At 48.4% G+C, this 13,573-nt stretch overlaps 1 protein-coding gene across 1 annotated transcript; it reads left to right on the forward strand.

The window, feature by feature from the left end:
• The first annotated feature begins 3,814 nt into the window (after positions 1–3,814).
• Positions 3,815–6,205, forward strand: LOC127910563 (uncharacterized). The gene has a single exon (XM_052474617.1). It carries the CDS (start codon positions 3,815–3,817, stop codon positions 6,203–6,205), a length of 2,391 nt encoding a protein of 796 aa, XP_052330577.1.
• The last annotated feature ends 7,368 nt before the right edge of the window (positions 6,206–13,573 follow it).

A 13,573-nucleotide genomic window follows, 5' to 3' on the forward strand; every position in this document is an offset into this window, starting at 1 on the left:
GCAGCAGGTGGTGTCTGGGAGCCGGCCTTCCACTTCTCTCTGCTCTGTCATTAAACTAACCGATCCAGGGCTGATTACACCATGCCAAGTCAAGACGCTCCTAACACGGAGCACCTCACTCTCATTTCCACCCATTGTTCACCTGAATCGTTGCTAATGAGCCCGTTTCTACCACTTCCTCCTTTGAGGGGACCAAGACCTCACACACAACGAACAGTAAAATTGGCAGATCAACTCAGACCGAATACTAATTCTGTCTCATTTTCTGCTATGCTCAGAAAGGGGACATTATGATACACAGGGGTCTTTTAGGCAAGATTACATTACGCCGATTGATAACGGCCCTGACCCCAGGCAGCAACGTCATCAATTCAAATGGGAGTAAAAGGCATAGTGAGCATAATGAGACGTTGTCCAGATGAGGGTCAATGGTTCCAAGAACAAAATAATATTTCCTGGTCTTCCAACAAAATATGAGCGAGGTGTCTTTAGCTTTAGTTCCGCTCCAGTAGACAGAAGGAAAGTACACCCTGATCTGATGATCCTGCTTCAAAGATGCCTAAACAGATCTAGGCTTACATAATTTACTGATTCTGGTGTCACAGTTCCTCAAACGTCTGCCCCATCTCACTCACACTCACACACACACACACACACACACACACACACACACACACACACACACACACACACACACACACACACACACACACACACACACACACACACACACACACACACACACACGCGTGCAGACAGAGCTCGACCCAGCTCCATCCCATGCGTAACAGAACACCAGAGTGTACACCCTCAATCTCCCAGATCGCATCCTCTCACAATCCTCCTGTGCCTGACATGTCAATCTTTACTGACGGACCTCTACCCCCCCCCCCCCAACGATGACAAGAAGTGCCATTCTCCATTTCACGCCTTGCTTCCTGCACATTGTCCTTTCTACACAAATACCCCTCTTTAGTCATATTTATTATTTTCTCATGAGAGCAAAGCTTGATTTTTATCTGAAGGAAATTGAAGAGGAAAAGCACAAAGCGAGGTAGAAATGACTGAGGGAGCCACAGCGGCGTACTCTACCCCTCAACTGAGCTCATCCACCGAGGTGATGCAATATCACGTATAGGAACATTGAAAGACCATTCCAAAGAGCATGGATCGAGTGTTCCTCAAGTCGGTCACGCAGCTGATACAGGATCCGATTTCCTCAGCCTCGGTACCAGACTGATTCAGAGTCAGACAGAAAAGGGAGTCTTGCCATGTTCCAGCCTCCTAAGAAAAAAAGACTCATCCTTACTGCCAAGGTTCCATCTGAGCAAGAGATGTGTGAGAACACTGAGGACAGCCGCAGACGCAAAAACAACAAGGTGCTAAATTCATATTTGGTGTGAAATTCCTCCGCCAGTGTGGTCCATCTGTTCATCCCTAGCAAATCAAATGGATATGTCATTTTCAATAACAGACTCAGTTAGTCACGAGAAACCCAGCACAGTAAATAAATACTGTTCAGGTGCATGGAAGGAACTGAGTCTGTGTCCTTCAGGAAAGTTTTAGTAGTGATTATTTGGTTCAACAACAATGAGAGGTGGTGAAGAAACAGAAAAACCACCGCATTAGGCTGTTAGTAGAGTGGGAAGTCAAGTTAATTCAAATGTTGCATAAATGTCAGAACAACATGTCTTTAAATCGAATAGCAGGTCATTCAACCCGGCATTGGATACAATTAACGATCGCATCATCACAGTGTCAGTGAGCAGCGTGAGCGTAGAAACGGGACAAAGCAGATGCTTCAGCAGCCAGCAACCTGCAGGGGGCATGGGTCACTCCTATGGGGGGAGAGAGGGGACATTCACAACCGTCAAATCTCATTCCTACCCGCCTCAAACACCCTGAAATGGACCCATCAGGAGACCAGCCAGTGCTGAAAATGGAATGGCTGCAGAGGTATTGACCTAAGCATTGGTGGGGAGTCAGGGATGAGTCAGGGATGAGGTGGGGAGGGATGTGAGGGAGGAGAGACTAGTCAGACTACTGAGCAGAGGATTTATCAGCATGTTTAGCGAACTCTGACTTATGTGTACAATAAAACCCACGTATTTGGTTTAAACTTGGCACTCGTCACAAATAACGTCAACATGGCACGGAGCAGAGCTCTTGGGGGTCAACTCCTGTCTGGATGGAGCAGAGCGAGGTAGTCGAGACACACACAAGCAACCCACACAACAACCATTCCACACAAGTTTAATGACACCTCTGGCACCACAATATATTCCAGTCAAGCCCATTGATTGTCTGGTTATAACCCCAGCCGTACTTAATCAGAGCATCAGCCCTTAGAGTCTTCTGGAGTGATTACACACACAGGGCCTAGGCACATGGGCAGCCAGAGCCAGCTACTGTAGAGCTAGAGATGGGGCTGAGGGGGGAAGAGAGAGGAGGAGGAGGGGGAAGAGGTGCTTTTGTCTTGTCAGCTCTGCACTCCTGTTGCCCCATTACCAGGCCCATTCAGGCCCAGGCCCGGGCGCATTCAGGCCCAGGCCCCCCAAATCAGTCTTAATGGCTCTGAGGGGTATTATTACAATACAAAACAGGCTTTGTATACATTGTGCCAGTCTAAGTAACTTGATACAGTGAGGTACCAGGCCCATTCAATTGGGCTTTTATTAGTGCGGGGTTTCATATAAAACGGTCAAAAAAAAAACAGCAACTGAAGAGTCTGTGTCTGTGAGTCTGAGACAGGAGGAGGAGAATTGCTGCGACATTACATTACAACCACAAGTGCTGCTTCGGCAGTGGATGAAGAAACCTCAAGGAGACTCTTGTGGTGTTCTGGCTCCCTCTGAATGGCTGCAGAGATACAGCACACTAGTTCTCCCCCTCTATGTTCCTGTTCAGGCACTGCTGGCAGGAGACAGAGGAACAGAGCTGTGTCCAACAACAGCAGGCCGCCTGCGTGGCTTTAGCCTCCAGTCTTCCAGACAGTGAATTCCAGATGGATTCCAGTTGAGGTTGAGCAGGGTGGGGACTGGCCTGGGGAGGATCTCACCCTTGAGAGGCCTTCTCTTTGGAGCCTGAGACACCCATCACATGAGAGAGGCTTGCCTGACCCCACTGCCCTCCAAACCCATAACCCCCCCCCCACACACATCTGTCACACATGACCCCCGGCTTTGGCCAATCTGGTGACCAACAGAACAACTCAAAGTGCGAGTGACAGTCTCAGTCTGGTATTACCATCTTGCGAGACATTGGCACATGAATTTAGTGAACATTACAGTGCTGGCTGTCAACCAGTTGACTGAAAGAACTCTGTCTGGGCTGAGGAGGAAAGGCGTCCTTGTCTTATTTCTGGTGAGTCTAATAATACCTTTGGCTATGTCACACTCCAGCTACATAATTAGGCCAATGACTCAGAATACATCTTAGAAGTAAGTTGAATATGAAGCAGACTTTAATTTAAAGTTATAGGCAATTCATTTTTGTTATTCATTGTTTTGAAACTTTATGCATGTAGCATATATAAAGTATTACAATTTGTTGCAGATCAAGACTCAATTGTCCATTCCACTTTTGACCCTGCCCGCATCACTCCCCCTGCACGCATCACTCCCCCTGCCTGCATCACTCCCCCCCTGCACGCATCACTCCCCCTGCCCGCATCACTCCCCCCTGCACGCATCACTCCCCCCTGCACGCATCACTCCCCCTGCATGCATCACTCCCCCCTGCACGCATCACCCCCCTGCACGCATCACTCCCCCTGCCCGCATCACTCCCCCTGCACGCATCACTCCCCCCCTGCATGCATTACTCCCCCTGCACGCATCACTCCATCCCTGCACGCATCACTCCATCCCTGCACGCATCACTCCCCCTGCACGCGTCACCCCCCTGCACGCGTCACTCCCCCTGCACGCGTCACTCCCCCTGCACGCGTCACTCCCCCCCGCGTCACTCCATCCCTGCACGCATCACTCCATCCCTGCCCGCATCACTCCCCCTGCCCGCGTCACTCCCCCCCTGCACACGTCACTCCCCCTGCCCGCGTCACTCCCCCCCTGCACGCGTCACTCCCCCTGCCCGCGTCACTCCATCCCTGCACGCATCACTCCATCCCTGCCCGCATCACTCCCCCTGCCCGCGTCACTCCCCCTGCACGCGTCACTCCATCCCTGCCCGCATCACTCCCCCCTGCCCGCGTCACTCCCCCTGCACGCGTCACTCCCCCCTGCCCGCGTCACTCCCCCCCTGCACGCGTCACTCCCCCCTGCACGCGTCACTCCCCCTGCCCGCGTCACTCCATCCCTGCACGCATCACTCCCCCTGCCCGCGTCACTCCCCCCTGCCCGCATCACTCCATCCCTGCACGCATCACTCCCCCCTGCCCGCGTCACTCCCCCCCTGCACGCGTCACTCCCCCTGCCCGCGTCACTCCATCCCTGCACGCATCACTCCCCCTGCCCGCGTCACTCCCCCTGCACGCGTCACTCCCCCCTGCCCGCGTCACTCCATCCCTGCACGCATCACTCCCCCCTGCCCGCGTCACTCCCCCCCTGCACGCGTCACTCCCCCCTGCCCGCATCACTCCATCCCTGCACGCATCACTCCATCCCTGCCCGCATCACTCCCCCTGCCCGCGTCACTCCCCCTGCACGCGTCACTCCCCCTGCCCGCGTCACTCCCCCCTGCACGCGTCACTCCCCTGCCCGCGTCACTCCATCCCTGCACGCGTCACTCCCCCTGCCCGCGTCACTCCATCCCTGCACGCATCACTCCCCCCTGCACGCATCACTCCATCCCTGCACGCATCACTCCCCCTGCACGCATCACTCCATCCCTGCACGCGTCACTCCCCCCTGCCCGCGTCACTCCATCCCTGCACGCGTCACTCCCCCCTGCCCGCGTCACTCCATCCCTGCACGCATCACTCCATCCCTGCACGCGTCACTCCCCCCCTGCACGCGTCACTCCCCCTGCCCGCGTCACTCCATCCCTGCACGCATCACTCCATCCCTGCCCGCGTCACTCCCCCTGCCCGCGTCACTCCCCCTGCCCGCATCACTCCATCTCTGCACGCATCACTCCCCCTGCCCGCGTCACTCCCCCTGCCCGCGTCACTCCCCCTGCCCGCGTCACTCCCCCCTGCCCGCGTCACTCCATCCCTGCCCGCATCACTCCATCCCTGCCCGCGTCACTCCCCCTGCCCGCGTCACTCCATCCCTGCCCGCATCACTCCATCCCTGCCCGCGTCACTCCATCCCTGCCCGCATCACTCCATCCCTGCCCGCATCACTCCATCCCTGCCCGCGTCACTCCATCCCTGCCCGCGTCACTCCCCCTGCCCGCGTCACTCCCCTGCCCGCATCACTCCATCCCTGCCCGCGTCACTCCCCCCTGCCCGCGTCACTCCCCCTGCCCGCGTCACTCCCCCTGCCCGCATCACTCCATCTCTGCACGCATCACTCCCCCTGCCCGCATCACTCCCCCTGCCCGCATCACTCCATCCCTGCACGCATCACTCCCCCTGCCCGCATCACTCCCCCTGCCCGCATCACTCCATCCCTGCACGCATCACTCCCCCTGCCCGCATCACTCCCCCTGCCCGCATCACTCCCCCCCTGCCCGCATCACTCCCCCCTGCCCGCATCACCATCTCTGCACGCATCACTCCCCCTGCCCGCATCACTCCCCCTGCCCGCATCACTCCCCCTGTCCGCATCACTCCCCCTGCACGCATCACTCCCCCGCACGCATCACTCCCCCACCTGCCCGCATCACTCCCCCTGCCCGCATCACTCCCCCTGCCCGCATCACTCCATCCCTGCACGTATCACTCCCCCCCTGCACGCATCACTCCCCCTGCCCGCATCACTCCATCCCTGCATGCATCACTCCCCCTGCACGCATCACTCCCCCTGCCCGCATCACTCCATCTCTGCACGCATCACTCCCCCTGCCCGCGTCACTCCCCCTGCACGCGTCACCCCCTGCCCGCGTCACTCCCCCTGCACGCGTCACCCCCTGCACGCGTCACTCCCCCTGCACGCGTCACTCCCCCTGCACGCGTCACTCCCCCTGCACGCGTCACTCCCCCTGCACGCGTCACTCCCCCCGCACGCGTGACTCCCCCGCACGCGTCACTCCCCTGCACGCGTCACTCCCCCTGCACGCGTCACTCCCCCTGCACGCGTGACTCCCCCCGCACGCGTCACCCCCCCTGCACGCATGACTCCCCCTGCACGCATCACCCGCATCACCCCCCTGCAAGCATCACTCCATCCCTGCACCCCGGGCCACAGTCCACTGCAACACAGGTGTGGAACTATAAACCCAATCAGCTCTCCTTTCAGGGGTGGTGGGGGCAGTGCTGGTTAGCCTTTCTGACAGACAGCGGGACAGACGGATAGGGGATCCACACACACAGACAGTTATTAGGTGGACACAGAGCAGAGGAATGTAAGCTGGGGGTGACTGATCTGAGAGTGGAGGAGAGGAAGATCCAGCACCCCTCCCAGTCCTTTCAAACTTTTGAATGGAGCCAGTAACAGATCTGGGAGGTGACTGTTATCACACCAGGCACACAAATAGCACAACAATGGAGATCCAGATTCCAGTCATGTAGCCTCTAATGAATGAATGCCTGTTAACGTCCCCGAGGAACGCTTCCTTTCCCTGCCTCAAACCCTAGTATGTAAAGGTCAAACGACTACTATGAGTAAATAGCCTCCTAATAGAGTAATTTGCACTAAGTTCATTGAAAGGCAAAAACCTGAAATTAAATGGTTTTCATCCTGTGCAGAATTGATCTCGGCTCATATTTATGGTATTAAGTAAAAACAGAGCTTTCAAACCGTCTGCCCTCAAATGGTCAATACATGCCTCCTTCTTGGCAGTGTTGGCACAGTTCCCTCATGCGAGCAAATAACCGGTGTAGTCAAGCATCATCAACTACAATGAGCATGGCGTGGACTGGCATCATGCATGCCTGACAATATTTCAAATCCTAACTGTCAATGAACATACACAACTGAGTGAAAGTCTGTCTGCAGTCAGATAACTGGCACACATAACAAAAGGATCCTATAAGAACAGTGTTTGCATCTGTGAATTCAGTCTGATGGTTCCGACCAGTTTGCGCATTCAATTAGGACTTTATGATCATTCAAAGTAATAGGTAGTAGAATTTAGCAAAATACTTACTATGTAAAGTAGAGAAGTACAGCTGATGTCCAAGAGAATTTCAGAAGTGCATATCTGACTACCACACAGTTTTGTCTAATAACCACTCACACACTGACCACTGGATATTTGCATGCACACCTTATCCAATCAACACTCCACTGGCTAGAGGACAGCTACACAGATCCCTCTTCTTACTACCTGGCCAAACTCATATCATTTATGCTCTCCCCCTCTTTGTTGTCTCCTCTCTGAATGAACCCTCTTCCTCCTTATTAGCCCTCCCTATATTCTCACGCTCTCCCATCCTGTAAAGTCGGGGGGACCTGAGCACTTCAGGAATCGTCTCCTGGAGGAAAAGATATGGCAAGCTAGCTCAAACCTCTTCCTAAAACACTCACACATATGCGATTGGCCAGAGCACAACAGGCTGTTCGGAAACAAAGAGTGAATTCATATCAGTTCCACCTCAGAGCTCCCCTTCCTCCTCCCATCTCCCAGTCTATCACTCCTCCTCCCATCTCCCAGTGTATCACTCCTCCTCCCATCTCCCAGTCTATCACTCCTCCTCCCATCTCCCAGTGTATCACTCCTCCTCCCATCTCCCAGTCTATCACTCCTCCTCCCATCTCCCAGTGTATCACTCCTCCTCCCCAGAAAGTTTGTAGAAAAGCCCCTGACCCGGTATGATGTTAAACTGCCTATCAGGGACAGCCCTCTCACCTCCTCCCAGCCTTAAGCCATACCCCTGTATGTACTCCCGTTCCTGTGATCAGAGCCTCGGTCGAAGGCCCATTCACACACACTAACGCCACTAACCCCACGGCTGCTGACATGTCTGCTCCTCACTTCTCCAAGCAGGCCCAGCTCTCTACGGAGAACCTTTCAATTTGAGATACCGACAGGTGAAGTGGAACGGCGTGGAGAGGAATCAGAGAGAGTAAGTCATTAGAGCATGGCCTGTAGTTTAAGGAATCTCCATTCCTGCAGCCTGGAGTCCAGGGGCAGATCAATATGAGTGCAGCAAATGGCTGGTGGTAACACGTCCCTTGCCCACAAGAGTGGCTTGCATTGCATTAGATAAGCTTTAGAGAGCTCACAGCTTAGGGAATGATCCGAGTTTGTTAGAAGACCATATCCTCCTGACTAACAAAAGCCTTTGCTCCACTTTTGTTTCTCCATCCAGATACATTGACCCGGCATAATGAACAGAAAGGATTCTGCTTTAAAACGTACCATAGGCAAACAAAATGAGGCCGTCTCCGAACGATCCTTTCTAATAACAAGGCTATAATTTATTAAAAAGGTAGCCATGCCTAGTCCCCAGTCATAAGTGTGAATGTGAGATAGTTATACAACTGGATGTTCTTGAACAAGAGTCTAAAAACGAGTCTAGACATACCCCTTTTGTTCTACATTAACAGAGTAAAAGCAGCATGTAAAAGCATTTCAGTACGTGACAGAGTTAAAGGAGACATATGGGCCTTTAACAAAGGAAGAATAATGGGGTTGGTGCTGAGTAAATTGACTTAAGTCAAACCGCCAAGGAACTAGAGTGCCACCCAGTCTCATTTCTATATCCAGCTGGCCCAAATTACTAAAATAGGAGCATATGACAAGTACACATATAGCTACAGCTCTAGACATAGACCACAATATCCAGATTTTTACCTGCAACGAGTCAGTAAATCTGGAATTTCCTAGAAGCACTATTCCACTGAACATGAGATGTTTAGTTTAAATGAAGTTGTTCACGATTCATTACGGTTCATTTGGGCTCCCGAGTGGCGCAGCGGTCTAAGGTACTGCATCTCAGTGCTGGAGGCGTCACTACAGATCCTGGTTAGATTCCCATAGGGCGGCGCACAATTGGCCCAGCGTTCGTCCGGGTTAGGGTTTGGCCAGAGTAGGCCGTCATTGTAAATAATAATTTGTTCTTAACTGACTTGCCTAGTTAAATAAAGGTTAAATAAAAAATACAAATAAATAAATGACAGCGGGTCTTGGCTGAGAACATATCAGCAGGCTAAGTTTTCCATCTCAGATGTTGGTTTGAATATTCCACAAACCCTCCAGGACTACAAGCCAAACCCAGAGTCCATAATAAGCTATGACAGACTTCTCTGCACTTGACTGAGAAGGAGATAAAAAGCCACCATGTCAGAAATATACCAGAAATGCTACTGCTCTTGGCATCGAGAGGAAGGACCCAATAAAACTTAAATGTCACCCACATCACATATGAGTCGGTGGACGGGGGAAGGTTCAATCACTCATTGTGTGTTCACATAACAAATTAACCTTTAAATAAAAATACGTGATGCTGCTGCTAAAATGCAGATCTGCACATTCATTAGCTTAAGCACTGGCTTCCATCCTTAGAGGTTGCCTTGCAAGTAACCATACAGCTATATTGTTCTCTGCTTGCTCTAAATAGATAGCTTATTAGTTGGGGAGAGCGCCCGAGAGACGATGACAATGAAGGAGTAAGGTTGGGCCTTATCAGTGTGATTTCTTGGTGAAAAGGAGCCGCACTGCAGGACATGAGTTAAGCTGCTGGGAAAACAGGCCAACATTATAATAAACACACAGCCTATTACAGACAGCACAGACCGCACTTATGGGCCTATAACAAGAGATGCATTTATAGGAGTCCACTGCCAAATGAAATCTGTATATCTCTGATGCGTTGGGGAACACTTAAACCTGTGTTTGTCGGGATCTGTGTGAGGTTTCTGGGCTTGGGAGTCATGACACACATGTGTAACCCTTCCAGCTGTTTTGTTAGGTAAGCTGGGAGTGTAGAGTCTCGACCTAACCCACATCTGTCCTCAGAGAGAGAGGGTGCCGGAGCTTGGCTGGCTGTTGCTCGGGATTGGTGGGACATCAACAAGGCCCATGTCTCCAGCTGTTGTCAGACCGCAGCGAGCCTCAGGGCCCAATGATTAACGCCTCAGTCAAACTCTACACAAACCAGATGGTGAAGTGAGATGTAAGGGAATACCCCTGTATTGGACAAAAATGAATGGCATGTCATTGGCATCGGACAAACCATATACACATTGGCCAATACCACCCAATTCGGCGTTGATTCATCCAAAGTGTATTGCAAATGCCATATGGTAATTGCCAGTTGTAACACTTTAAAAATTCAACAGGGGGCAAATGCGCTCCACCGGGGTTTTTCATATTGGATATGTAACCCAAATTAATGTCCAAAAGTAAAATTTTGAAAAATGAACTTTTTTTTCAAAAACTTATCACCCCTTAAAAAGTGCTTTCTGGACCGTTTTTCGAACTTCTTTCGATTTTTTTGTCAATTACACATGTGTAAGAACTGTATGAATATACTTTTGTCCAATTTTATTATCATAATTTTTTTAAAAAATTTTATATGCGCATAAGGAATATGTTTTGTCCAATTCCAATATGATTTCATAGGAAGTCAAAGTCAAAAGTCAAAAATGTCAAAATTTTGTAAAAACTTCACACACCCATAAAAAAGTGCTTTCTGGACCGTTTTTCGAAATTCTTTCGATTTTTTGTCAATTACACATGTGTAAGAACTGTATGAATATACTTTTGTCCAATTTTATTATCATAATTTTTTTAATTTTTTTATATGCGCATAAGGAATATGTTTTGTCCAATTCCAATATGATTTCATAGGAAGTCAAAGTCAAAAGTCAAAAATGTCAAAATTTTGTAAAAACTTCACACACCCATAAAAAGTGCTTTCTGGACCGTTTTTTGAAATTCTTTCGATTTTTTGTCAATTACACATGTGTAAGAACTGTATGAATATACTTTTGTCCAATTTTATTATCATAATTTTTTTTTTTTTTTTTACATGCGCATAAGGAATATGTTTTGTCCAATTCCAATATGATTTCATAGGAAGTCAAAAGTCAAAAGTCAAAAATGTCAAAATTTTGTAAAAACTTCACACACCCTTAAAAAAGTGCTTTCTGGACCGTTTTTTGAAATTCTTTCAATTTTTTTGTCAATTACACATGTGTAAGAACTGTATGAATATACTTTTGTCCAATTTTATTATCATATTTTTTTATATATTTTTTTAAATTGTGCATAAGGATTTTTTTTGTGGGCCAAATGACGTAAGAAATTTGACATGCTCAAAAATCCTGCAGAAATGCAAAATTGACTGGCCTGATGAACTCGGGATGGCCGGGCAGTGATAGTTGTTCCTTTCCATCACTCGTTGTGTTGACTTCATCATGTCCATTAGGTGATGTTTTTACACTATAGAATCATATTGCAAGTGCGCGCGCATTTGCAATATGTTTCAATGTGCATTTACCATATGAAATTTGAAATGCTCAAAAATGCAAAATTGACTGGTCTGATGGACACAGGATGGCCGAGCAGTGATAGTTGTACATTTCCATCACTCGTTGTGTTGATTTCATCATGTCCATTAGGTGATGTTTTTACACTATAGAATCATATTGCAAGTGCGCGCGCATTTGCAATATGTTTCAATGTGCATTTACCATATGAAATTTGAAATGCTCAAAAATGCAAATTGACTGGTCTGATGGACACAGGATGGCCGAGCAGTGATAGTTGTACATTTCCATCACTCGTTGTGTTGATTTCATCATGTCCATTAGGTGATGTTTTTTCACTATAGAATCATATTGCAAATGCACGTGCATTGTTGTGCAACTGGTAACCCAAAAATAAAAATATGGTTGTAAATGCATTTACCGGTCATTCTGATATTAATGCTCGCTATGGGAACACAGGATGGCCGGGCAGTGATAGTTGTACATTTCCATCACTCGTTGTGTTGATTTCATCATGTCCATTAGGTGATGTTTTTACACTATAGAATCATATTGCAAGTGCGCGCGCATTTGCAATATGTTTCAATGTGCATTTACCATATGAAATTTGAAATGCTCAAAAATGCAAAATTGACTGGTCTGATGGACACAGGATGGCCGAGCAGTGATAGTTGTACATTTCCATCACTCGTTGTGTTGATTTCATCATGTCCATTAGGTGATGTTTTTCACTATAGAATCATATTGCAAATGCACGTGCATTGTTGTGCAACTGGTAACCCAAAAATAAAAATATGGTTGTAAATGCATTTACCGGTCATTCTGATATTAATGCTCGCTATGGGAACACAGGATGGCCGGGCAGTGATAGTTGTACATTTCCATCACTCGTTGTGTTGATTTCATCATGTCCATTAGGTGATGTTTTTACACTATAGAATCATATTGCAAGTGCGCGCATTTGCAATATGTTTCAATGTGCATTTACCATATGAAATTTGACATGCTCAAAAATGCAAAATTGACTGGTCTGATGGACACAGGATGGCCGAGCAGTGATAGTTGTACATTTCCATCACTCGTTGTGTTGATTTCATCATGTCCATTAGGTGATGTTTTTTCACTATAGAATCATATTGCAAGTGCGCGCGCATTTGCAATATGTTTCAATGTGCATTTACCATATGAAATTTGACATGCTCAAAAATGCAAAATTGACTGGTCTGATGAACACAGGATGGCTGAGCAGTGATAGTTGTACATTTCCATCACCTGTTGTGTTGATTTCATCATGTCCATTTGTTTATGTTTTCTCACTTTTGCAAAGTCACTGTGCATTTGCAATATGGTTCAATGGGCAGGTACCATCACGAATTTGTCATGCTATAAAAATCCTGCAGGAATGTGAAATTGACTGGTCTGATGAACACAGGATGGCCGAGCAGTGATAGTTGTACATTTCCATCACTTGTTGTGTTGATTTCATCATGTCCATTAGGTGATGTTTTTTCACTATAGAATCATATTGCAAATGCACGTGCATTGTTGTGCAACTGGTAACCCAAAAATTAAAATATGGTTGTAAATGCATTTACCGGTCATTCTGATATTAATGCTTGCTATGGGAACACAGGATGGCCGGGCAGTGATAGTTGTACATTTCCATCACTCGTTGTGTTGATTTCATCATGTCCATTAGGTGATGTTTTTACACTATAGAATCATATTGCAAGTGCGCGCGCATTTGCAATATGTTTCAATGTGCATTTACCATATGAAATTTGACATGCTCAAAAATGCAAAATTGACTGGTATGATGGACACAGGATGGCCGAGCAGTGATAGTTGTACATTTCCATCACTCGTTGTGTTGATTTCATCATGTCCATTAGGTGATGTTTTTACACTATAGAATCATATTGCAAGTGCGCGCGCATTTGCAATATGTTTCAATGTGCATTTACCATATGAAATTTGACATGCTCAAAAATGCAAAATTGACTGGTCTGATGGACACAGGATGGCCGAGCAGTGATAGTTGTACATTTCATCACTCGTTGTGTTGATTTCAT

Source organism: Oncorhynchus keta, chromosome 22, assembly GCF_023373465.1.
Source record: "Oncorhynchus keta strain PuntledgeMale-10-30-2019 chromosome 22, Oket_V2, whole genome shotgun sequence".
In the NCBI taxonomy this organism is placed as follows: Eukaryota; Metazoa; Chordata; class Actinopteri; order Salmoniformes; family Salmonidae; genus Oncorhynchus; species Oncorhynchus keta.